Here is a 27,988-nt window from a genome sequence, read left to right as displayed (position 1 = left end):
GGCACCACAGTGATGGCAGCTTTGGGGAAGGAGTGTGCAGCAGGAAAGAAAAGACTTCTGCTCCAGTTTCAGAAGAAAATAAGCACTTGTGATGTGAAACATTATGAGAGCTCAAGATAATGATGGAGATAATTACCTCTTAATTTTTGCGTTTTATCTGCAGATCTGATTGGGTCAAAAATTTCATAGCCAGTAAGTATATAGCACGTACTGCATGGAGCATGGCTGTGGAAAATGAAGCATGTGAGAGTGGCGCACTCCAATTGACTTCTCCCAGGAATACAGGCAGCACTTTATAGAGAAAGGTGTCAATAATAAGGCCCAAGAGGGCAAAACTCCAAAGCCTGCACATTACACTAAATAGGCTAGCAGGCCCACCAAAGTTAATAGCACTATTTGGTGCTTAAATGCTTTATGAGTTTGGGTTAATGAGTTCAATGTCTCATAGGACCACTTCTTAGATTTCCCTGCACTGTCATTTTTATTGCCAGTTTGACTCCAGAACGTGTTTACAAGCATTAAGACACATGTGAAAATAAATTTTTAGAATCCTGGCCTTTTAATTACTTTTTCTTTATTTAAGTGATTATTACAAATTGTTATGGCAGAGTTATCTTTGTCTGTTAATTAGTAACTGTACACATGAAAAAAACACAGTGTGAAATGAAAATAAAATTCAGGTCTAATTTTTAAAAATAACTCAGTAACACCCTTTACTCTTCTTTTTCCTCTGTGCTACTTCAAACTCTTTATAAAGCACAAGAAAAGAAAAATACTAGAAAATCAAGGAAGTGGAAAGAAGCTTGTCTTGTGGCTCACCGATGCAAGGAGAGAATTTAGGATTGCCCTTGAAAGACTTTTCTGAAGACTTCACAAACCCAGAGCACAATTAAGCCAACTACAGAGTCTGAAAGTTCTTGTACCAGAAAACACCTGCTTGTACTTTTTCTTTGGGTCAAAAAATGGAGGTTAAAAAAACCCCACCAACCACATAACCAAAGAAAACCGTTGGCAATTTGGACATGAATTAGAAGTTGAAAATGTGAATTCAAATGAAATTAATGCGAATTTTTGGATTAGCAAATCCAGCTAATCTGGCTGTTTTTTGTTTCAGAACCTGAACAATCATTGCAACCTGGGTACTGGAGACAGCATGACTTTACCTAACTGAATAGGTCTAAGAATATGGGAAGTTTTCAGAACAAGTTTCATCTTTCCTTTCCTGTAAAAAGCATAAAAATTTCCTGTCTTGAGTTTTCCTCCAGGCTAATTTAAAATTCAAGATCAGCCAGAGCACAGCTAAACTTTTTCATCAACATGCACTGAGATAAGATGAAGTTCCACATTCACGTCATTTTTGCCTGAAAAAATGAACTTACAGTAAAAATTATATAATTTTTATAAAAGTGTGAATTAGGGCTAACTGAAATCTAAAACTCAAAATAAGATGCTAGTTAAACAGCCATATGGACAGATCCTGAAATACAAGGCAAGGCGAGGACCAGTGCATCTTATAGAGCAGTGATTTTGCACAGACCAGCTATATTTGACCACATCTTGTGTCTAACAGTCTCATCTAACAACAGCAGCCTCACTGCCCTGCAGCCTCTTCCAGGAGGATCTCAAAGGCATTAACTGAAAACATTTAGAAGCCTAAGCATGAAGTAAACTTACATCACTTTGATGTTACCCTCAGGGAAGCTGAAACAGTATGGTGAAAAATTTCATTGACTTCTTTTGACCTCAACCAGTTTTGGAATATGCCACAAAAGCCTTGGCCAAAGCCCTGGATCTAACCCATGGCAGAGCTGCAGATTCACCCTCCAGCTTTCCCCAGTGCTGGATGTTTGACTGCACACTGTTCCTAAGGGACTGGAGCAAGCCCAAGGATGTTCTGAACAACACGTAGCACATCATTTTAAAAATAATGAAGGAGAGGCTGGGGGGGTTGCCTTTTTTTTTAATGTTTTTAATTATTATTTTAAACATAAGGGCAACATCTGTTCCAGGCACCCTGCCAGGCAGCAGACTGAACCAATTGGGTGGTCTGCACACCAGCTAGGCCAGTGGGTATATAATTTTGATAGAGTAACGGCACATTCTTACTGCTCACGTACATCCTTACTCAGCAGCTTGTTTCCAAAGATTTCATATACCAAACAAATTGGTTATGGCAGCATAGTAACAAGCATCTCCTCAGCTTGCTCCCTTTCACTTCCACAGGCACTGGGCTGCTCGGCATCTCTCATCCTATCTCATTGGGTTTGTTTCAAAGCTCAGCGGGTGACACCTTCCCTCACCTCAGCAGTGCCTCCGCCACACTGACCTGTGCTCAGTGAGGGGATGAACTGGCTGAGCTCGGCACCACTTCTGCTTCATGCATTATTCACACAGAAAAATACCAGTTTTGGGGTGTTTGCATGTGCAACTGCAGGAACGTGACAGCGGCCACCTCTTGCCTCTGCTATTCTCCTTCCAAAAGAGAAACGTAACAAGGACCAGACAGTGGCAATGGATTTCACAGCATGGTGCAGCTAACTTGGCTCCCCAGGCATTCCTGGCTGGCTCTCCTACCCTGCTGCCCCACCGCCCAACATGCAGGAATAATAACCCTCATCCTTGCACTCCCTTCTGGGGCCAGGCAGAAGTCTGGTGCAATAATGCCATTAATCTCTGAGGTTTGAGAAAGACGGAAGAGCAGTGATCAAGCTGAAGATGCCAATCTTCAAGATACATCATATAACTATACATATACATAAAAAATATATATATATTTAGAGAGAGAGTTACACCCTATGTACACACGCACACACTTTAAGGCAAAGCAGAGGATGGGAAGTCACTGTGCATCACCGTGCAGACTGTCTCTGCAGTGTTTTTACCTCAGCCTGTTGAGGAACACCTCCACCCCAATGATGCTGTTTATGTCTGGGTTCAGCTACAGCAAAGGTGAATTTCTACAGGGTTTTTTTAATCGCATCCTTGAAGGAATAATGAATACATAAATCTGCAGAGGAGAATGGCAATTTGTACAGCCTAACATGAGTGTTAGAGTGTCTTATGTGATGCTCAGTAATAAGAGAGCTTACAGAAAAATAGCATTTTCAGTACCTTGAGATAAACATTACGTTCTTCATTACCGTACGACTTACTTGCACAATATTCAAGGCAACACAAGGATTCACTGCCATAGACTCACTGTGCAAAGCTGCAAGCTGTTGCAGAGAAAGCTGGAGACCTTACGGCACGTCCAGGTTTTATCTGGTTCTTTTTCGATTGCTGCTTCCTTCCACCAAGATGCAATCTGTATGGCCACTCTGCCCTTTGTCTCTCCAATACCTATTTGATTTGTTTTAGAGTAAATAATTTATGGTAGATTTAATTTCTTGGAACTGATAATGAGTGTAGCTAGATATGGATCCTTTCATTTAAAAGTCTGCTTTGCAATTTAATCAGCTTTCTCAGCCTCACCACCAGCTTGAAAGTAACGTAGGATGGTTGTAACAGCAAATAAAGAATAAAAAAAATTAGACAAAAATTAGATTAATGATTTTATCAGAAATACTGAGCTGCTCTCTGTTATCAAGTTTAACGGTAATGTGCTCTCTCAACACACTTGTACTTCTCTGGGGAGAATTACATCTCTGTAAGCAACCTCGGGGTTTGTCTGGTGCTGAATAATTACATCCCCTCCCTCCCCTGACAGGGCTTGTTCCATCCCGCAGCACAGGGACTCTTATCCATATGCAGGAAGTCAGGAGAGAAACACCAGCACTATTTGTATGGATTTTCCCATTCCTAAGCTTCTTAAGAAACATTTTTATGAATGATGTGACATGACATTCACAGCTACTCCAACAATCGTCAGGCAGCCTGGCAGGATTCATCCCCCCTGCCATCTTGCATCTGCCTCCATGCCACACAGCTCTGTCGGGTGCAGTGCGGTCCGACCCGCAGCCGGGCTGCACTGCACATCGATGGAGCCTGTGTCCTCGTCCCCGCTGCTTTGCAACTCGCCCTGGGCAGAAACTGCCTGATGGCCGACAGGCACAAAACGCACATGCCCGCTCTGCCGCTGTGCCTGCTCGCCGAAGGAACACGAGTCACAGGGCCATCGCCTCCAGAGACAGGCAAACCCTGGGAACGTGAACTCCCTCCGTCCCTTCTGTTCTGAGCAGTGTTTCAGTTAAACTGGCCGTCTCCTGCTTCCCCTTCCTCGGTGCTGACGTGCATCCACCCACCACACACAGCCCAGCTCTCAGGGCAACACACTAGCCCAAACTATAACACAAATGTCCTGTTTTGGCAGTTTGTGTTTATACGTAGTGTCCCTATGATAGCCAAACACTAAAATGTTCGCATGTAGAACAGGTAAAAAAACATTATATACCAAGAGCAATCGCACAGCTATCTTTTCATCAGCAGCACGTTATTCCCAGTGTTGGAATCCTTCTCCCAGTGACTGGGGCTTTTTGATGGACGCAGAAGATTTGGATCAATGGAGACAGAAGATTTAGTTATAACAAAAGAGAGACTACCTATAGGAACTTTGGAGAAATACCAAAGGGTCATGAAAAATCCAAACATCAGATTTTAATCTTGCCCCTTTTCCTGTTAACATATTTCCACATTTGACCAAGTCCCATTTTGCTGTCAATGTATTTCCTTGTTTTATCTTTGTAGAAAACATGACTCCTTGAATGTTTACATAAAAGTTATTTAAAAGAATGCATGAATGCAAAGGAGAATGGTATAATAAAATTTTATTTAAATAATATGGAAACGAATAATGTACAGTAGCTTAAGTAATGACTGAACAGCTTCCCCTTAAATGTATTTGATTTGGGGCTGGAAGCTCAGAAAATGAACTGACAGAATCAAATGGCTTATCTCACTCATTTTTATAGAAGACTTAATTTTTCAAGAAAAACATCAGCTGCCAAAGCAATGAGAAATTTACACTTGATAAGGATGTTTAAAGACTCGCAAAGAAAACTTTCACTATAATAGGATTAGAAATCTCTTGAACAGCTCCAAGAGCTGGAATTTTGCCCTGAACAAAAAACGATATGCCCCTGGACCAAGTGGAAGATAAACTGGGTTGCATTTCCACAGCTAAGTTACTTAGGTGTAACTTAGGAGCCATTTAAAAAATAACTTACTGTAAGTCACTAGGACTCAGCAGCCCAGCACTGCAGCATGCAGCTCCCTGTGCTCTCACTGCTCCTGGGGACGCAGGACACGCCAGCCCGCAGGGCATCGGCTGGCACCGGGACAGCACGTGTCCAGGCTGTCTCAGCCTCACCCAAGTCTTGGAACTGCAACACAAACAGTTGGGGTTTGTCTGTGCCATGTGGTGCTGCTCAGAAATACCCAAAAATTCAACCCAAGCATCTTTAGGTACTCTCCAGCAGCAAGGCACCCGATGCCACTGGCTCAGCCCAGGCTGATAACAAGCACTGCCATTGCCTCTGCTCCAACATCTGCACAAGGCCAACTCCTGCCCCTACAACCCAAAACCAGCTTCCTGTGCTGTTTAACCTGTCATAAAATTTTGCATTTATTTTTACAATAAATTTCATCACTCAGAGATTTCTTGTCTTAAACTTGCAAGCCGTAAGCTTTTCCAGCTCGTGCTGCTGCAGTTTAGAAAAAATTTGGGGATTGCTATATTCAAATTCTTTATCAGCCCAATGCTCTTAGTGACATCCTGAGAAAACCATTTAGCTCTTCTATGTCTTATTTCTCCATCTCTAATACAGGTATACTAGTACCCATTCACATCACAGAGGAAGTGATGCGTTAAGTCATGAACGAGGTCATATATATATATATATATATACACACACATAGACACCCACACAGTTTTAGGCTGTGTGATGCTGAGCCTGAGAAGCAAGACAAGAAACCCCGAGTCTGACATTGCAAACTGAAGACATTGCAAATGGTGCACTGATGATTTAAATGGTTGGGGAAGAAGAATTGCTTTGACTTAAATGGTATTAATTCTTTCCTCCTTACACTTGAAAGGATTTAAAAAAATACATTTGTGACTGGAAGGGAAGAAATTGCTCTTTCTTTCACATAGGTATGTTTATATCAAAAATAGTAAGAGCTTTCTAACATAGAGATCTGAGTTCAGATGTTGGGTTTTGTCTGCCATAATTCCTCACAATTGTGCAAATAAAATTACTATTGCTGAATGTCACTAATGAGGCCTTAAGAATTGTTATCAATAATCTCAGCAGCCTTATTTATTCGAATCTATTCTGAGAAACATTTGGTCTTCCTTAAGGCTAGTCAGCATATAAGAATATATGTTTCCGTTGACTGAAGAAGAGCTAACGCTACAATGGAATGAATTATATTCACAGCAAACAATCCAAATTAAAATGATCATGAGATCAATGACTGTGCTGCAGGTTGTAGTTGAAGCAGGAATACGAAGAGAAAGAAACCCACGGAGTGGCACACGTCTGTTAATGATGATCTGGAAATGATGCAGAAGAGGAGCCGTTACCACTGGCGTCAGCATTACTCCTTGCTCAGCCCCCTCCAGTTAAATTGAAGGACCATTATTAAATAACCTGCCTCACTAACTAAATCAATCTTTTCAGTTGCTTCATTTCCAATTTGCTTTAGCTTCAAGCTCTCTTTCTCTTTTCAGGATCTGGCCCCATCACTTCTCTGATGAAGAAGGGAAGCCCCAGATCACACCTGCCTTTCTTCCTCAAGCATCTCTGTATTATCCCTGGTTTTGGAAAGAAGGATCCTTTCTGATGATGCTTCCTCTCCTCCTAAAACTCTCTTTCAACTATTTTAAGAAACTGTGTCTGGCAAGAGCGATGGGAGGTAATACCATGCACTCCTCTGTGTAAAATCCAATCAGACTCAGAGCTTTGTATGTCACCATCTATCATGTCCCCCTTCACCCCCCTAACTATCGTATCTCCTTTTTGTCTAGTTTGCCACAATCAGCTGATGTTCTGGAGTGCTGATGGTATGCCAAATTACATGCCCACTGGACACAGACTTATTAACAAGGCAGGACAGATTTATTACTGGTTGTCTCCACAGCAGATGATGGCCTTGCTTGGCTGCATGCAAACGCTCCTGCATACCTCCCTACACAGAAGCAGGAAGATCGTCCCAGGAATATGCAACTTGCAGCATGAACAGCTACAAGCTGGCCTGGAATACAACCAGTCTCCCCCCTTGCTCCTACACCCCCAAAATACCCTCAACCCCAACAAACAGGGTAACAAAATTTTTTCTTCCCTTCAACTGCACATACAAAACTAGGGTCAACGGGTAGGTCTGGTCACATCTGGATTCCTGCTGTAAACATTGTTCGCATTGTATAAAGTTTTATCATAAATACACCTGTAACCACAGCACAGAAAATTTGGAGAGTTTGCTCTTCCTTTTACATTTTGGATGCTTCTTGGTGAAGTGCTGGGGTTACAGGCGTAGCTGGGCAGTGTCACGCCCACCCTCTTTCCATGGATGATGCTAAATTTTACAATCATCTCATTAATTTGCCTCTTAAAGGAACAGATAGACTAAAAACTTACACATTTGGAAGAGATGCGCAAGCTACTTTTCTGTTTTCTCTTAATCTTTGAGACACTGTAACATATTACCTCTATTGACTTGGTGTCAGCTGCTGCAATTTGCAAACGGAAATATATTATTTCAAAGACCCATGGTATGCTTTATTCATAAAGCTATCTTTAATAAAGTTCAAAGGTTATTCACAGAACTGAAAGATGCTTTTCCCAAGTATGATATATGCTTTGACAATTGCAGACTTCCTTACGTGCTAGAATGCCAGCGACCACATCTATGAGCACTTACTGCCAATTACTCTTCATGCTTTTACTCTAATTAATTTAGCCTGGCAAGCTTTCCATCTCTAGCCACAGTGCCCAACACTTTACAGTAAGTCATATTGATGTAATGACAGTGCTGATCTTTGTTCTAAAACCATTTTCCCAAGTCCATACATTGGATCATGAAAAGCAGAAGTTGAGAGGGTAATTCATTTTTCTCACTTAGGCGGACTTAGCTACCCAGAAAATGTTCTCCCAGGCTGTTCTAAATATGGCTCTTAGTTAAAATAATGTGACTCTTTGTCTGATCATGTCATTGTTTTATACTTGCCTTTGAATATTTAAGATTTTGCAGTTTTCTGATCCTGTCTCCAAATCTTTGGTTTCCTTTATATGACTTTATTTGCATATTTGGAGCTGTTAACCAGACTTTTGCTAGATTAATTCCCTAGTAATGCTCTTCCCTGTAATTCAGCACACAATTAAATTCTGTACCACTGTAAAAAAAACTACAGATGAAGCATACCTGTTAACCTTGAAAAAGAAATTGGTAACCATCTGTATTTCAGGAATAAACATACCTAGGCAAAAGTGTGATTTTTTTTTTTTTTTTCCTTTTTCCATCTATTCCACACCACTCATTTTACAGACAAGGCTGAGACATGCATCATTTGTGAATCACAGCTGTCCTCTCTGTCCCACACAACAAGAACATTTGGGGGTCTCCTGCAGGAACACCAAGCCATATCTAATACATATTACATTGCAGAGATGCTCTTGAAGTACAGGATAACGTAATTCATCTCAGAAGACGTCTTTACTTCTGGAGTGGAGAGGAAGGGAAGCTTTAAATCTACATAATTGTATGCTTTCTACTTAAAATTGAAAACTAAATTGGAGGCAAATCCCTTAAAGAGACTCTGAAGACCATGGCCAATATCACTAAGCCAGTGCCTGACCTACTGGAGCAGCAGAAGTGGAGACCAGTGATTTACACCCACTGGTGCCTTAGCAGTCCCACATTCATGTTGGGGGGCCCAGCCAGCCCCCCGTGCCCTCGGCCAGTTTGGTCACCACCATGCAGCTGACAGCATGCAGATGCAGCCCTCTGTCTGCGTGCTGTCGATAGCGCGATCAAGACCTTAGCTAGGAAAGGATTTTCTTATATGGATTTGCCATCACAAGGAACATTATATATATAGATTGGCTGGTTAAAAAAGAGAGAAAGGGAGCACTCCTCTTCGATGGAGATCAATTCATGACACAACTGCTTAGATGAGCAAAGGACGTATCTGCAAATAAGCTTTCAATACCAGACATTTTCAACCATTTTTGATATAGGATGGGGCAGGAAAAATCCTATATTCAAACCCAGCTGCTAATACACCTGTGCACATTCATGTACTAAAGAGAAAAGCAGCTTAAGTACTAATGACATCCAAATTACATCTTTCCTATCTTTAATGTTTATGATTCTTGGCTCCTTTTTAAGAAAAAGATGTCATTAGAGCTTAATCAATAGCATTCTGCTTTAAGAAAGGCTTTCTGAAGCTGACAAAGCTGCATAGGTTTTGCTTTGAAACCTGCTTGAATTTGAAAAACGATAAAAAGAATGTGTTTTATTTTTCATGCTAGGGAGGTCGTTGAAATTTCTCAGTAAAGTCAAACAGCAACTACAAAACACGATGTTATCTTGCTTTGCTTACATGCTTACAGGCATGAAACCAGGGAGAAGAGTTGCATATGCTGACTGTGGATGCAGCTCTCTGCTTGCTGCAGGGTGTGCTGCTGAGCAGGAGCACTCACAGAGCTCAGAAATGCTCAGGAGACAGATTAATAAAATATAATAAAATATATTCCACCAAAAATTGGGAAGATTATTATCTTTGGATTCAGTCATTACTTTACTCAGGGCCACACCGTGCTCCCTCTCACTGACACGGAGTAGACATCCTTTAGCATCAAACAGCGCCCTGCTCAGCATTAATAAAGTGGCAAAATCCGGGTCTGAAGCTCTGGTGGGAAGTGTCAGCAGCTGCCTGGGGCTGCCAAGGCCGCATCAGCTGCTGCCTCTGCACAGATAGGCAGGCAGGAGGCAATCGGTGGCCAACAGGTTACTTGTGCAAGCCATAAATATTAATAAAGCGATTCATAACCTGAGTGCTGCACATGCACTCCAAAGCATTCATTTTGCTCCTGGTCAGCTTGTGTGACCCCCAGCTCTGGGCGTTGCACAAATAATAAGGCCCTTTAATGGATAATTAGCCCTTGGAGTTAAAAAAAAAAAAAAAAAAAAAAAAACCAAAAAAAAAAAAAAAACCAAAAAAACCCCAACCAACCAACCAAAAAAACCCCAAAATTTGCACTTCTCCAAAGCAGAATTTCTATAAAAGAGGCTTTTGGCACAGTCCCAAGCTACAGCAATCGCACAGTCTCTCCCACTGCAAGCAGCTGTTTTTTGTTTGTTTTTTAAATCCTAGAGTGCCAATGATTTTTCCCTGTCTCCCAGTGAAATCTGAGGGAATAGCTAAGATGGCCCAGAAGCTGTATTTGTTCTCAAGTCAAATGAATTACTTTCTTGGACACCAAAGTTCCTGCTGTCCTTAATCCAGAATCTCAGAGACAGTAACACAAATGCAATGAAAGGAAGAAGAGGGAAGCAGAGAAGGAAGTGAAGCAGAGAAAGAGCATGGTGTGGCTTTAAAAAGAGGCAGTGCTTCTAATGAGTTTTGAAGTTCTCAAGAAGTAGGATTGTAAATTACTGGATTGACTGCACGGTAACTCCAGCTCTCGTATTTGTTCTTGGAAAAGACTGAGGAAAAAAAACCTGCATCAAAGAAACCTCGAGTGAAAGAGCATTATTTGCCAGAGCCTCAAGAGGCAGAAGACTAATAAAATTTTGCAAAGCACTCAAAAGTGCTAATTGCTTTTTTAGTGCATCTTACAGAGTGGTGGCATTATAGGGCATCTAAGTGTGAAGAACCTAGAGAGGGGCTATACTTTATGAGAGCTTCTGTAGAGATTTTTCAAAAGATGTCTATTTCAAGGAACAGCTTGTGTACTATAGACTTTGGCTGCAATACTGTGATGCTGCTTCTCTGTCTTCCCTCCTGATGTTAATAAATAAAAGTTATTTGATTACAGCAATTGGAGGTCTGAGATAAGTTCTGGCTGTAGTGAATATTCTGTGCTTTCCTAAGAATGAAGAACACAAGAAATTAAATGGTTCATGGAATCATTAAGAGGTAAAAACTCGAACCTGGGAATATCCAAGCTCAAATTCATCCTGTCTCGGGGTAAACAGGACCCTGTTCTTATCACTCAGTTTGAGCTGGCAAAATAAGACCAATTTTAATACACAAGTGTCCAAAGAAAATATGCCTCATCCCAAGCTCCAAATAAATGCTCTTTGATAAACCAGCCAGCTCAGACCAGAGATGAGTTATGTATCAAAGCGAACAGTATTACTCTGGGAGCACGACTCCTCCTGGGATTTTGTCTCTGATAAGACACGTCACCAGGTTACTGCACGACAGCGCCAGCACTGCATTTTTCAGGCTTGTCAGTCTCCCACCTTACATGAATGCTGAGGCCACAACGTTGAGACACAACTATTTAAGGCTGGATTGATTTCTGTACGTACAGAGCAATTGCATCTCCAATCAATCTGAATGGAAACCACAAATGCTCAGTACCTTGGAAAAAAAAAAAATCAAGGCACTCAGGTTCCTTTATATAGATTCAGATGTCCAAATGTAAGACTTCAAGTGGCATTTGGTTTTGACATTGAAATAGTCAGATATTAAAAAAACCCTCCCAAGGAATAATAAAAGAAAGCTTGGCAAAAGGCACATGCTGCAAAAATGAAGGCCATTTCTTAACCATGTTATCCAGCAGTGATATACCAGCAGTATAATCTTAATTAGCCAATAAAAGTTTTTAGACAATCTGTCTAGACTTTCTTTTGCTTGAATATAAAATTGGCTTTAAAAGAAATATATAAACAGCAATGAAAAGTCAGTGAAAAGCTGTCAAAAAAAGCTTCCTGCTGTTTCACATCTGCACCATGTACTCTCCTTAAAACATGATCATTTAAGTGAAATCCTTCATTGTTTAAGCAGAAAAGCCACTATATTTGGGATTACTGCATTGCATGCTCACAGTCAGCTTCCCGACTTGCCGATGTAGAGCTTAACCGGAGGAGATCTCTGTTAGAAAGCTCTGATCTACACAGCTCAACATGGGCCTTCATCTTGAGGAAGCGGAGTTAGTAGAAATAATCAGAACTGAGTATAGTCACATACTGAGAGTACACTGGGCTTGGTCCCGCTTGCTTTGAAATGGTCTTTTCAGTGATGCAGTAATATCACCGATGCCATGATGCCAGGGTTTAGGTAGAGAAGACACCATTTTACAGCAGAGCCAGAATTTCACCAGCTGAAGGAAACTGCTTTTAACTCGCCCAAGACGGGCAGAGACAGCAAGAGAAGACCTGCTTCTCCTCTGGGTTGATGTAGCAGCGGATAGAGCAGAGCTCTACAGAAGCTGGCAGAGCAGACGGGCAGGAGCACAGCTGCCTCCTCTCTGCTCTGCTCAGCTTGAACATCAGTCCTGTCTTGGGGGGGCTCCTGAACAAGCAGAACAGGCATGGGACCAAAGGACAGCACTGAGGATACTTGTGAAGAAAGAGAACAGTGATTTGAGGAAAAAAAAATATGAGGCTGGAAAAGGAACAAAATATAGATATAAGATAAACTGAGAGTTAATTAAAGGGTTGATTAGACATGTGGATTAGTGAAATTAAGGGGAGAAACAAAATACATTCAGGGAATTAAATTATAATTTATCTTTAACCAGTGCTTAAAGAGAGTATTTGCTTGATCGTAGCCTGAGATAGCCACTTCCAGACTTTTCACATCTGGATAAAATCTTCCATTGCAAAGCAGCTACCTGAAACACTTCTACTTTTTATTTTTCATAGGAAGCCACTTTCCCTTATCCCAGAGCTGGGCCATCGGCAGGAATGTGCTGGTACCCAGAGAACCGGCTCACCTGGCACCATCAGCGTAAGAACGTGGCACTCACTCTTGTGAAGCAGCACCAGGACATACAGACACACCAGAGCTCAAGCACAGAAATGCGGGAAACGGTCGATCACAATTGCTCCCTGCCTTAGGTGGGTGAGCACAGCAGTGCGACAAGCTCTGAGCCGCTCTTCATCACCTCTTTTAAATCCTACATCAGGCTGCATTTGCCTAAAGGAAGGCAGCAAGCTTGCTGGGGAGAGGAGCCAGAGCCCCCGAGGGACCCAAGTTGCAACCACGTTTCCTGCAAGTGATACACATTTCACAAGCTGCAAAGACAATCTGTGTATAACCTTAATCAGAACATCTTATTTTAAAAACAAATCTAGACTATGGATGCCTGCTCTCTTTGTCATACTTGGTCTCTCCCAAACAAACAGCAACCCAGTGAAGTGTTGCCGTTTATCATGAGTAAGGAGACAGCTTCGGTGCGTACTGCAGCATCCAGTGTCAGCATAAAATCCAATTCAAATTTCAAATGAACATCTGCATGTTTGAGTTGCCTTTCTATTACCCAGAGTTTAATCTGTTTCATCTCTGTATTTACACAATGAAATACATGTTAAATCTTTTTTTGATAATAAAATAATTGAATAATCTGCTTTTTTACCAAATTTTTGTTATTAACAAGCCCAAAATGACGCAAACATGAAATACTGAAAGCACCGTGATTCGCACAGGGCGATTTGCTGCTGGCATGTCAGCATGCTGTATGATGTAAGCATGTGCTGATGTAAACACATCTAACCTGCTGATATAAACACTTGCATCATCGCATGATACAGGACAAGCTGAGGCACCTGCCTGGAAAGATGGAGGGGTATTGTCAGCATGAGGTTTTTGTCTACATAATGAACATTGGTAAAGTGTTAAAATAATGCCAATAGTCTCCATTATGAGAGCAAGCTAGATGGCCTTCTGATTCCTTATAGATTGAATATATACAAATCTTGAAACACCAAATGGAAAGGAAACAGAACAGCCTGCAGTACAAACTGCGTATATATATCTTCCCAACGTCCTGGCTATATGTGTAAACCACTTAATATGCCATATTGCAGTTCATATTTTCAGCTCAGATATCTTGTTGAATACACTAGAGCAAATAGTCCGGGTATTTCAAACACTGCCTTGATAAATAACTTTCCTAAAAACGTGTAAGAGAAGAGTATAAACTCCATTGATCATAATTTACTACCTGCTATGATTTTGCAAAGCAGGGTACAAATACCCGTGAGTGACTTTCTCCTCTCATTGATCTTTTTTTCTACACAAGGAAGCTGGTCTGAGGAAAGCTTAAATAGCTTCCAAGACAGACCAGGGAATATTTTTGGCATGCCCAGAGGATCACTAGCAATGCATGAAAACCATCTTCCAAGAGTGTGAAGGGTTCAGGACGTTTGTCATCCTCTGTTGTCTGAGGAAGGATAAGGAATGAAGAAGGCAGGGGAGGGCGCGTGATGGAAGAGGCATCTTAGATTTATTTATGTGCTGCTACTCCCCCGTGGCTATGAAAGCTGTTCTTTGCATTAGCACAAAGTGAAAAGGGACTGTGAAGTATGGAAGGTACAAGATGAGGCAATATTTTGTATTTCCTCCTGGGATGCAGGATTTCAGTGACAGAAACTGGAATAACTCACTGCATTCGATTATATATTACCCTTCAGATGCAGAAATGCATTTAGAGCTGGTCCCAAATGACGTTCCAACAAATCCATCCTACTTTGCAAAACAGAAGTATCCCATGGGAAAATCTCAGTGTAATCACAATATTTCTGTTTTCCATGGGGAAAGTCAAAACGACAGCAGGGGCTTCCTCTGTAGAAGATTTTTGTGAAATTCATTTTATTCCTTCAGGAAAACTGACAAGATGCTTCACAGCACACACTGGAATAGGCACTGTAGGCGGAGGCGAAATGGGAGCCAGGATTCACAGGCTCCACTTCTCCCCCCGGGTAGGCTGGGAGGCAGGAAAAAAGCGTAGCGAGGAGCAAAGGCACTCAGATGCAATCATCTAGGAAGTCTGGTTTCACTGCCCCCCAGTAGAAAAAATGGACTTGGGAAAGAATTTCTATCTTATCTTCCAGAAGTTTTAAGTTTTCACAATCAAAGTCAATTCTGTTTCTGAAATCATTAATTTTTTTGGTGAAACAAATGTGATTTTCTAGCCCATTCTCTATGACAAGTCTTCCTTACCCATAGATTTTTTTTCCCTGCCATGGCTCAGTATCTCCAACCCCAGTCACTTCTATCAACCTTCATTTTATGGCTTTTCATCTCTCCTTCTCCTAATCCTCATACCTGTCTTGCTGTTTCCACAGACTTGTTCCTTCCTTTTATTGTTCAGTAAATCTGAACACCCTCCTTTCCCCCTACTCCTCCCAGAAACAACATCAGCTTTTGCACTTCACTAGGACTTTCTCCTCAAACTTCCTAATGCACATTAACATACTTTTTGTCCCTTCCCCTAACATTTCCACCACGATTTTTTAGCAAATTTCTATTCTTCCCAGCAGAAGATGGATGCAGAACAAACACGAATGCTCTTTCTTCGATTCTACTCCATACTGCTTTCTTTACCAAGAATATTACCCTTGAGATGCAGAAAACCTTTCAAAGAACAAATGAAAAAAAAAACTGGATTGGGATGACTAACTTACTGAATCTGCATCAAACCAACCTTCCTCACTTCTGCATCACGGAGCACGCACATTGCAAAATGCAGGAGCATTCCCTGGGGGTGTCCAACTTTACTGGTAAAAATAAAGGCTCAACAATACATGTCTCTGCTTTGAAATAACGAGGACTTAACTAATCACTTGTTTTCAGCTGATTCACATGATACTTTTCATATAACTACAAAAGCAATGTGTTATTAAATTTGGGGTAGCATTTTTATAGGATGCTGGCAGTTATTTGTTTAGTAACAAGAATTGCCTATTTCAATTTTATTCTGTCCTTGAAATGCAATCTCCAACTGTTCAATAAATGCCATAAAAAGGCAGATATTTATCATTAAAGTGACTTATGCAATAACTGTGACAGCAGCCCGTTACAGCTATCCAATAATAGTTCGCCAAGAAACCAGCTGCGTGAGATCATTCAGGAGGACAGAGTGCAAGTTTCTGCACGTATCAGCATGGAACTGGTCTCAGATTTCACATAAGCAGACGCGAAGGTAATCTTAATGTCCTATCTTTACCTGTTTCCTTCTCCCCAGACTCTATTTTCTTGATTTTCCATGAGTCTGTCTGAGAAGGAGGAATTACTCTGACCCCTGCTAACTCCATTACAGAATTATAACACTATTTGGGCAGACGGGCTTCTGATGCTGCAGTGCTATCAGGTACGCATCCAAACCATGTGTTTCTAATGCCCATCAGCTTCACTACTTTCCTGAGTAAGATCATAAGAACTCTATAAATCTACATCAGGTATTTATCTTCAAATGACGACAAAAGATAGGAAAATACATATGTCACACACATACCAATGATTGGATTTTTTTTTTTTTTTTTTAATTCAGATTCTTTAGTGACATGTTTATATGTAGCGCCTACACTCCCTGTGTAGTCAGGAGAGAGAAATACGTGTTTCAAAAGGGGAACTCAGATCTCATCACTCTTTGTTACTGCAGAGGGAACAGAGCCAACTAACTTAGGACATCTGCTACGTCTTAGGTAGGAAGATGCCTTGCTAAAGGGATGAAGATTGCATTCACAATGTTTTGATAACCTAAAAATATAGGCAGGTGCCTAGAGGGTTTCTCAACATCTAAGCCAGGCACCTAATGAGTTTTACCCACTATCACAGGGAAGTCAGAAGTCCAATCATCACCTTAAGGACAGCACACTCTTTCACTCCTCTAAATGACATCACTTCTCACAAGCCATTAAAAAAAGCCGCAGCAGCATAGATCATGCACACAGAGTAACAGATTTACTTTGCAGAGATGCACTTTGTTTTTTATTTTCCACTATCAGAAGTATACTATTAAACTCTAAATGCAATCCAAAACACCCTTGAGGATCAAGTCCCGTGCTTTTTTTACTAGATCAGTTAGAATTAAAAGAAAATCCTATTATACCTATTCAACCCGACAGACTGCAGCACAGAACAAAAGTTGATACAACTTTAGAAAGCAATTTTTCTTAACTTTTTTCTGAAATAGCAAAACATAGGAAGGAAAATAATAGAATTCATAACATTGTTATTTAACATAACATCATTGAACACCAGAAGGGACAGATGCATGAATATTTGAGAAAAATAGAAAGAAAAATGGAAACCACTTGAAGTGCTTGGATATAAATGACTTTATTTCATTAGTGGTTTATATATTTATTTTTGCTATATTTGATCCAGACAACAGGCTCTCAAGTAAATGAATAAAGGCCATTCCTGTCAGAAAGTATAATCATTTAACACAACCAAAGACAAAGGAACAGCCCTGCACTGCTGCCTCTCCATCCCCCCAGAGACCTCCATCCCTTTCTGCGGACACTGAGCCTCCCACCAGGCAGAAAAGCACGAAAGGGAGTGGTCGCCAGGACCAGTAATTCACTGGGAAAACTCCATAAATCTCGAACGATGCTGTATACCCTCAAACTCCATAAAAGCACTGGGGTCTGTGACACTTCCCTGAAGTGACAGCACCTGAGATACATGCTAAACAGCACTTTGACAATGTCTGGTTTTCTTAGGATGGCTTTTGGACTACACTTCAAAAACATATTTATAGACCAATTTGTCAATACATAAGCTCAGCCATTTGCTCTAACTGAAATGCTATGGAGGGTTTCTGCCCCTTGGGTTATGGCAGAAGGAGATCCAATGAACACAGTTTCCAAAACTTTTCCTTCAGCTAAATAAATAAATAAGCACCACGGATCAGTGGACACTACAACACCTTAGCCCATCTTCTTCCAAAACAATGACTCATTCAAATGAATATTTGAAAAGTGTGTCTGTTAAAAGTTGGTTTCTGTTAGCTGCCACAAAGAACAGAAATCATAGATCATAAATTCTGGGCATCATTGGATGATGTGTGGTATCACCCATTGCCAGTATGTTGTGCAAAGCTTTACTAATAAACTGTAAGTATTTGTTATTTATTAACATAGCCAATGCAATCTTTGCCCACCACAGTGCATCACAGTGACGTCACTAACTTTTTTCACCTTCCTTTCTCATTTTTGGGCTTCTTTTAACCTTGGGTTATTCTGTAAAGTGACTGCTCCTTGTAATGAGTATTCTAAACCCATTCAGTAGGGCTTTAATGGATCAAGAAAAAAAGAGAGATGTTTCATTAACATCAGAATGTAAGACAAAAAGAAATCAGGATTTTCTACTTGGCAATAGGAATCAGTACTCTATTTGAGACATACAGACAGAATAGTCTCCTCTCCCTTCTTAAAACAGACAGTTGTACAACTCCCTCGTAGCAATGATTTAACTCTCTCATGTTATCCAGCACTAATTTGTGCTAATGGAATTCCCAACAGACAGCATACAAATTAAGTTCTGTTACAAAAATGCAGATTCAGGATCATAGCAGGCAGTTGAACAGCCCTACAGGAGCCTACAAAAATGCTGTGTGAATCACTGAGGGATGATGTAGCAGCTCTTGGCTTCTAACAGTGTCAGCTTCCATAGATGATAAGTACTGAATTAGAGCACCATGTTATGATGTACCACGTTGAGGATTTCACAGACAGTATCATGAGATGATTCAGATCACCAAAAACCCGAATCAAAAGATTCCGATCTTTTTAGAAACACAAGTCAGGGTAGAAAACAAATATCAAGGCTTTAGGAAAAGCTGTCATATTTTCACATTTAGGTGGGTAAAGAAGTTTAAAACAGTCTTTGCTACCAACAACAAACCCACAGAAAATATTTTGTGTAGGAGGTATTTAATTGTATGTAGCTAATTTGTAAAGAAACCAATGCATTAGGAGATTATACTAGTTAATGTACAGATTATAACAGCATGCAAAAAAGTGGTTCATCTGATTTAGGGGGAGTGACACTTTTTAGATGTAAAGGTAATGTGTCTCATAGATATCTGTGGTTTTTACTAGGAAATATAAAGCTGGGAAAAACAAAATAAAAAAGAAATTCAAGTTTGCGGGGTTAGAAAAGAAATACTGTTCAGTATCACTGCTGGGGAAAAAAAAAAAAATCTACTTATGAGGGCAAGGAGAAGGATTCATAATTTCAGGGGTCTCTTTTTTGCCCTGATAATGAATGTTTTTTGATGTTTCTTCTGTTTCTGAGGAAATTGAACTCCTGCAGCTTGTGCATCTAGGCTGTCCCTGATGCATACAGATGTTCTCAACCTTACGTAACAGATGTCTGCGCAGCACTCGAGGATCGTGGAGACAGAAGAATTAAAGAAATGAATATTTCAAAAAAGTCTTCAACAAAAAAAGGAGAAAAGAAGATAAAGAGACTGTTGCAAGTGTTGTGCTTCCTATGTTAAAGTGGATTAAAGTTTATTCTACTTTTTTTGTTCTGTCAAGGTGATGATAGCCTTTTAACAACTATGACACCGCAACTAAAAGTCTTCAGAAGAAACTTCAGTATACATAATCATATCAGCACACTGGTACAAAAGCTTTAATCCTTTTTTTTTTCATGTCTTTAGTACACAGAGAAAGAAGACATTCTTTTCCAGGATTTTTCTTTTCCAGTCCTTCAAAATGGTTGAGAACATCATCATCTAAACAAATTAATTCTTAGTTTGTAGATTAAGATATTCTATTACTGACACGCTGCTCTGTATGATACAACAGGTCTAGTTTGTGCGAACAAGCAAAACTGTGCTCAAAGTCAGCCTTGCTGAGCGGAAATACTTATTTCTGAGATGGAGTTGGACAAGGGAGCTATGGAAAGGCAGAAGAAAGAGGTAAAGGTAGCAGATGCACGGGTTTGAAGAGCCAGGCATCCCTTCCTTACACCATTTGGGCTGCAGCCTGTGGAGTGAGCACCAAAGTCTCCACAAGGAAAGCAGCCAGTACACTCATCTGTGAAAATGGGTGATTTTTGGAGAGAAAGAGATGAATAAATGCATACTAGGTCTTTCATTTATCTGATAGGAGGCATTCAAGTGGTCTTTTGCTAACGACTTCAATATATATATTTCTTACAGATAGCAATTAACCTTCTGGCACAGATTAATCTTTAAAAAAAAAATCAAAGATTAATTAATCTTTGAAATTCAAGTATTCAGTAGTTTCATTAATAATCTGAAATTGTCCTTTAGATTTTCCATAATTAGACCATTCCCCTAATTTATTAATCCCACAGACTGCAGAGCATGTTTCAAATCTTCATCTCCTGCCACAATGACATATTCAAACTCGCTTGAAGCACTCATAGTAAAAGTCACTTTGTGAAGAATTATTAACTCAAAGGATCAAGCAAAGTCTTTATATACACTAAAGCATATTTGAAAACTAAGCAAGGATAGCACTTTCTACTCATCCTCACAATTCCTAAAATCTTGGCTGAATCAGAAAAAAGTTTGGATAAAACACTGAATTTAGGATAACTAACTGCTACAGATTCGAGACCAAAGATAACAAACATGCTGGTACCTATGGACTAAATCTTGTTTTCTGCCAAAATACACTGATTATGAGATACAAGGTAATTGTCTGACAGCTAATAATGACTGCTTACTGCCCGTCTGTCTCGCACTGTGACTAATTACCACCCCTCTTGGGCTGTTCCTGCTCCTGGCAGATGGACATGGTCCTAAGGGCCCACACACGGGAGAACTGACAGAGGGACCCCTGCTCTGACACCTCTCCCAACCCTGTTGTTCTGCTCATTAAAAGGGGGTCACGGGGGGCAGGATTCACACCAGCTCTGAAATCCCTACAGCCAGGAAAGCTCTCAAACAGCAAACTGCAGCCAGCACTGCATCGTCTTGTCACAGCCCAGGCAGCATGAAGAAGCCAGGACTAAAAAAACCTGGAGCTATATATGCACCTGTTGCATTCCCGCATTTGCACCAGGCTACAGAGCTTATTGTGCCACTACTTCATTTACTTGCATGCTGGGCTCCCAGGTTTGAGAGCAGGGGAGTAGCAAGTCTGCCTGCACACAGACATGGTGTTTCTGCAAAGTCTCGCTGCAGCCTTGCTGGGTTCTGATGTCTGCTTTGAGCAGGCAACTGTGGCAATCCACACAGCATCCAAACCCTGAGCAAGACCAAAGCCTAAACACAGAAATTAAATGGACAATGCTTTAAGCATAGCACAACTCCTCCTGATGATCATCACATGTTTTAGCTAACTGGAAAATGAGGTAAACCATGCCTTACCACTTAAACCCCTGTCCTGTCCTCCTCCTCACATCCCTGCAGGGTATGCTGAGTATGCCCTCAGAGTTGGGAAGAACAGGTAATCCACAGCCTCCTTGATTTCCAGAAGAACTGGATCTTTTGACTAAGGAAAAAACTTCCTTCCACTGCTGTTGCATTTCTGGTGCTTCTGGCATGAGCTTGAGTTTTGACTGGCATCAACTCGCATGGCAGCAGCAGGAGCATCACGAGCGTGCTCTCCCATCCCTTCCTCCCTTCCCTGCAGCGTTACAGCACACATCACCATGCTTGACTGCTTTTGCAAAGATACTGCATAATTACACACCTCAGTCAGGCCACATATATTTGGACCCATTTAAATATTTTTAATACTCAAAGTACACCGATCTTGGTAATACTCCTCTAGCTTGTGAAACCTCCGATCCCTTCTGTTCCTCATTAGAGAAGGCTGTTCACCTCATGCATTCAGACACATGGCTCTTGACCACTCAAATGTTTTTAGATAGATAGATCAAGGAGCTACTAACTACATCACAGCCATGAGTCAGTAAAATTATTGCTGCTTATTGCTTCTTCAGGAGGCTCTTTCCAAACACTGATATTACAGCAATCACCTGACAGCCTGATTAATCATTTCTTTTGCATAAAATGTCCCCAAGGAGGCACAGCCACATCAAGCACCAGGAAAGCAACCCCAAAACCACTGCACCCTCAATGCCAATGCAAATCCCATTGCAATGTGACCCCCCCAAAACAGCACCTGGGATATGGTCACAATTGATCCCTGAAGCCGGGGGACGAGGTGCCATTTCCCTATAGGGGATCAAGGTCAGGACCTGTATCTCCAGGCAGCACTGCTCCATTAAATGTCTAGACAACGGGATCTCCTTAAACTTCCCAGGGTTTTAAAAACCCAGGGAACTTGTTGACAGGTATTAAATCCCCTCAGAACTTCACCTAAGCTTTATCTCTGTAACACAAAAAAATTCAGCACAGCCCTAAGAAGAAAAAGCAGCTGTACTGAATCAGAGGCAGCACCGGGGATTGGATTATTCCAGTTTCCAGGCAAGGCAGGCTGTGTATATGAAAGAAAGTTTATGCACTGTCCCTGTTAGTGTCTTAATCTTGTAGGTGTGACCTATATCACCCTGCATGCAAAGCTGTTTTAAGCAGGGTATTCTTTTGGGTTTATGCTTTATTTTTTATGAAGGACGTTGAATTACATGTTGACTACACGAACAGCTCCTATCATTAATTTAATTCTACCCGTCTATAAAATGATACAGTATTATTCAGCTAGAGTTTGTCCTTGACATAGAGAACACATTTCTGGTGTGATTTTGCAACAGTGGGCATTTGCAAATAAAGTAAATTTTAAATTATAATGAACACTGGCATTTGTCACTTCCTGCAGTATTAAATTCAAAACCATTTTCTTTAAGACCACATAAATATGCATGCGAATGAACAGACAAATTTATGCAAATATAGGTTCCTTCTGTGATATCAACATAATGAAACAATTCTGGATTCCCCTCTCTAAAGCCCCTTTCTTTTGAGCACAGCTGCCTTCTCCGCTCGCTCCTTGGATGCTGCTGCCAAGAGCGATCCATCAGCTGCACCATGGCAGTTTGGGAGCGAGCTGATGCTCCACCTCACAGATAACACTGGCAATTTGCAAAAGCAGAGCATATGCTGCGGAACCAGCTTTGCAACAACCAAGGAGATGGATACCTCCGATGGCTGCTTCAGACCAGGGCAGTTACAGGGTGGGAGATCTGTGAGTTCATTTGGGGAATACAATAGAGCTTATTCTTGCACAATGATGATGGGTTCCCAATCAGGATATATCACTGTACGCTTCTGGAGATGGGCCTTGCATACATCACCAATAATAACTGACATCATCTGCTTATTTTTCCTTACCAGTACAGGAATCAACTTCAAATATTTCAATTTTTCAAACCTTTATGATTCCTGATTGCAAATCAGCTTGCCATGGATTTATACCTGTATTCCCTGAAGTGCAATCTAAAGTCCTCCTACGTTCTGGCATCTCTGGGGAAATTTAGAACTATTTACCCTGAAGAATAAGTTACCAGGATAAGCGTATGAGCACACTGACACATCAGTCACACCTTCAAGACAGGTCTGCTCTGTTTTGTACCAGAACAGGAAAGTAAGCTGTAAAATTAGAGATTTCTGTCAACAAAATTATGCTGGTTCCATTCAATACCATAAGCCTGACCCAGTGCAAGACACAGCATTTCCCTGTCCTCTTAGAACATGTCTCACTGACAATGACATTGTTCAACACAGTTTGGCCTTCTTGGGACACCACTAAATGAAACTGGTAACAAGAAAAATGCGATGCATCACACCAAAGGTCTGACATGCCTCGCACCATACTGCTGAGTTTGTTGCCTCAATATCCCAGGCCAGTAATCTTTGAGCCTTCAAGTAAAAGATTACGAATTTTCTCAACTGAATTGGTCAAGAGAAATGCTAAAGAAAAGCAATACAAATCAGGCAGCGATCTGAAAGGTGAACAGCAATAGTACGACACAAGTCAATGTCTGGTAACAAGCAGTCTTTACAGAATTTCTAGCTGTAGAGAGATAAAAGCTCAGCATTTTAAAATCTGTCTTCTACCCATGTCAACATAATATAATGCCGTCCAGTGGAACAGTATGAACTTGATAAGACTCAGGGTTTTCTATTTTCTCCAGAAATGACTGAAAACCACTAACGTTTCAAACTCTCTAAAACTCCATAAGCCATTTAGGAATGAGAGTCTAGGAGCCATTAAAGAGGCATTGAAAAGAAGTGGAGCAACTTTAGAATCAAATATATGTTCTAGAAAAATAATGTAACATTTGGTACAAAATAACATTCATTACTTCTACAGCGTTTGCTGGAGGGAGGATGGGCGTTGCCTACCTGCCTCTCTGGAAATTTGCATGAAGGACTCGACTCCTTTTTCTCCATAATTCCCTTCAGATGCCAAAGTGGACACATAATTCCATCCCAAAGCTTTCACAATGTCCACCATTGCTTGTGCTTGGAAGGAATCTGGAGGAACCACACGTGAGAAGAAATCATAGCGCCTGTCATCACTCAACTCTGGTGCAGTTGAGGCATAACTGATTTGTGGGATCTGTAGAAAAAAATAATTTCTGATAAATACACACATTCATATACTCATTGCACTTCTTGCAGCAGTTAGCTAAAGCAGTTAGCTTCAGCTGAGCCTCAGTTTGTCTTTGTTGTATCCATCTATATTTCTCCACCATGTTCCTTTACAACGTACAAGTCAAAGAAACAATCTTTTCATTGACTTCAAGTTACACAAAAAAATCATTAATCAATTGAAAACAACTGAATATGTGCACATTCATAATTTCTTCCTTTCAGGCAATCTTAATCAAATACAGCACACACAAACCATTTTTCTCACTATGTCCTTTTTATTGGTGCTCTGGTTTTACTAACATCACGTTATTTAGGATCCTGAATGCAACCGACTTTAAATCCCCACCTGTCATTGCTGGCTGAAAGCCAGAAGGACCCTTCATCAGTTTTTGGAGGATGAAGCAGCTCTTAAACATTAAACTGCGACTCCAGATTTAAACAAAAGGATGTTTATTTTTGATTCTTTCTGATGAAGAACAGTCATGAAGATTGCTGAGCATGGACATCTCTGTCCCAAAAAGACAACCTGGTCACGATTCAGCTTTGTCCTAAAACTCTGCCTGCCCATGACAAACCAGCAATTGCTTTTCCTTCTCACGGCAGAGTGTGAAGAAGGCTGGCAGTTACTTTTTATAACAGAGAGACTAGAATATTGTTCAGGGCTATTTTCTCCTTGATAATAAAGGTTCCTATGGAGTTATCAAGCTGACAGTATGTTAATCCCAAAACACATTATGCAATTGTTTGAATAACAGTCTGGGACTGTTCCTTAAATTAAGGAACCTGCCATAATTCTCACTTGAGATGCCAAGGAGGGAAAAAAAAGATTTGCAATATATACAAACATGATCATATATAATGATTTGAGAGCTCTAGACTGCAGAAAGGTCAGTATTTCATGCCTCAGTACAAGCATCTTCTGCATTCTCGTATTCTGTCTCTGCACAGCATTCCTACAAGTATCTATTAGTTCTCCTGCCTTCTCAGAAGAATAAACATTATATTTCCCCAGACTCAATACTGCAAAGGGCTCAGCACCTTGGGTTCCCACAGAGGTCAGTAGCAGATGAGAGCAAACGCAGCATTTCCACAGAATACACACTATATCAGGTCTTTTCCAACCTTAACGATTCTATGATTCTATGATCTGCATGTACTGTAACAACTACTACAGCAGAGTAAAAGCAGACCTGTAAAGCAAAATTGCTGCTGAAGACCCAGCAGGTAAGCGAATTTATCCAAACCATCCATAATTATTAAATACCCCAACATTTGTTGAGACACGTTCCTGTTTGTAATGGCAATATCTACTGATTTATTATAAACCATAATAAACCATAACATGTGACTTATTTAAGATCTGTTTAGCTTTATTCAGCATCAGCCTAGAGCAAAACATGGCTCGTGGCCTTTGCTCAAAGCCCTGAACTGGTGGGACTCCTGTGCAGGTAGCTTGCTGAATCAGGGCCCAGGCATAGGACCACTCTTACTTGCTATGAATTATTGAACCGAAACAAACACTTAAACTTTCAGCAGGTGCTTGGGCTGTCACTGTGGATGTCGGAGAACTGAATCCCCCATCACTTGGTACGGTCTTTCCTTCAGATGCGTCGTGTCACTCCTTTGCACATCCACTGGTTTTACAACCAGAGAGGTGGCTAATCAAGCTGAAAGTTCAGATGCTTTACGTTTTTAATGCAAGACAGCAGTCGTCTACAAAGCCTTGCCAGATTTACTTTAGATATGTGGCTTGTGGACAGCACATTGCCAGCAAGACTTTCCAGTGCTCCAGTCACAGAAAATTAAAAAAGTTAAAATTGAGGCTGCCGGGAAGAACACAGCATGGTGTTGACCACTGGTACATGATTTACTTGCTCAGTATTTCACCTAGGGGCCAGCAAAGCTCGGGGACCACTCTCCAAGACAAATAGATCGATTACACCAATTTATCAGGGTTCTTTATTTTTAATCCGCCTTAGGGGTGACTTTCAGCTAACACCAACTACTGCGGTTGCACAGAAAACGCTGGGCACCCCGGCCATCAAAAACAATTGAAATTCCTAATTTGTCTGGGCCTACAATTGCTGTTGTAACAAATGATTGGTGACATTTTAGGATCACTCTCTTCTCATTTGTACAAAGCAGTTAACGGAGCTTGCTCAGCTGCTTATCAGCTTAATTCATCTATTCATTGGAGGGTATTATGTTAAGTGGAACTGTTAACCAGGCTGACTTTATGGGTGCTGTATACCTGTTATTAATTAGACAAGCATCGAGTACACAACATACAGTCCCACACACAGAGCTGTACTGAGATAGTTGACTGCTGGTTTTCTTAATTATAAATAAAAGAAAGGACAAAATATGATTTTTTTATCTGTGGCAAGTGTTTTCACTCCAACTTGCCAACAACTGCTTTTTTGACTAAAAATCAAAAGGACCATATTCTGCACTTCTACAAAAAGCAAAGCTTCTACAGATTTTGTTCCATTGCTTATATTACTTAGGAAACTTTTTGGTTTTTTAGTCTTTTTCCTCTGTCCATAAAATATTAACCACTTCCGGCTGTTTCAATCACTTGCAGTATAAAAAGCACATATAGGGTTTTTTTACCAATGTTTCTTGCAGGATATCTAAAAGCAACATAAAGTTATATGCATGAAGAGTGGAATTTTCATAACATTTTGTCTGAATACAGGGAGAAAAGTACTTAAATGGATACAATATAGACTGCAGCCATTAGAGTTCAACTTTGTCCAGTATGTCAGAGTGTGTTACACCTAGGAAAGACGTTTTCCCTTCCCGGATGTTTTCCCGTGCACACAGGCGGCATGACAAATGTCCCAACTGAACATCTGTTCGCATCAGCTAAAATCTAACAGTTCAGCATTTCTTCTTCTCTTCCTTTTTTAACATTCACATCCAATTGGATGTGGACAAACCTCCCACAGACTCAGCTGGAAACTTTTCTCCCGTGCTTCACACCATACGTTCCTCCGCATTACTGTTTTGTTTTTACTGAGAGTGACTTCAGTTTGAAAAACACAACATCATGCTAACTCCAGTCAAATCTCAAAGGCCAGACACCCTCTCCTCTCCAAGATCTCTTCACAGGGCTTACACTAATCAGACCAACATCCAAAAGACAACATACAGTGCTGCTACGTGCTGATGGCTGCTCACCAGGTAAGCTCACAGACATGCACCTTCAGCTCCTGTGAATGCTGAAGTGCACTTGAAAATAAAAATTGATTGACCCAATTCATCAAGACTCAACACCAAGCTGGCCAGACTTCACAGTTCTCTGTCCCCAAAGATGAAGATGGGCTCACCATCAAGGGGGGGCAGGGGCAAGGGAGAACAAGAAGAAAGGCTATAATTTGATTACTCTCTCTGATCATTAAATTCATCCCCGTGGTCCACCTCTCTTGAGCACAGGCTGATGTAAAGCTATCCACATAAAACTGCAGTTAAATAGCTGGATGTTGAATAACCAGCTCTTCTCCACCCTGATCAGTTTGTAAAACCTGCATTTAGCACTGCAGGAA

The 27,988-nt window shown here is 40.8% G+C and overlaps 1 protein-coding gene across 2 annotated transcripts in view; it reads right to left on the bottom strand.

Annotated features, from left to right (window-relative positions):
- The window catches only part of GRM7 (glutamate metabotropic receptor 7), a gene marked incomplete at both ends in the record, with an annotated part of 312,840 nt that overhangs the window by 183,771 nt on the left and 101,081 nt on the right, over positions 1-27,988 (bottom strand). For both annotated transcript variants that reach the window (XM_082321677.1, XM_082321678.1), the window contains one exon: positions 24,189-24,405. In XM_082321677.1, the coding sequence (XP_082177803.1) occupies positions 24,189-24,405 (217 nt within the window). The remainder of the gene's footprint in view (positions 1-24,188; positions 24,406-27,988) is intronic.

This window comes from Platalea leucorodia (genome assembly GCF_965183815.1).
Source record: "Platalea leucorodia genome assembly, chromosome: 9".
In the NCBI taxonomy this organism is placed as follows: domain Eukaryota; kingdom Metazoa; phylum Chordata; class Aves; order Pelecaniformes; family Threskiornithidae; genus Platalea; species Platalea leucorodia.
Note: the sequence above shows the minus strand (reverse complement) of the source record. Positions and strands in the feature narration are given on the sequence as shown.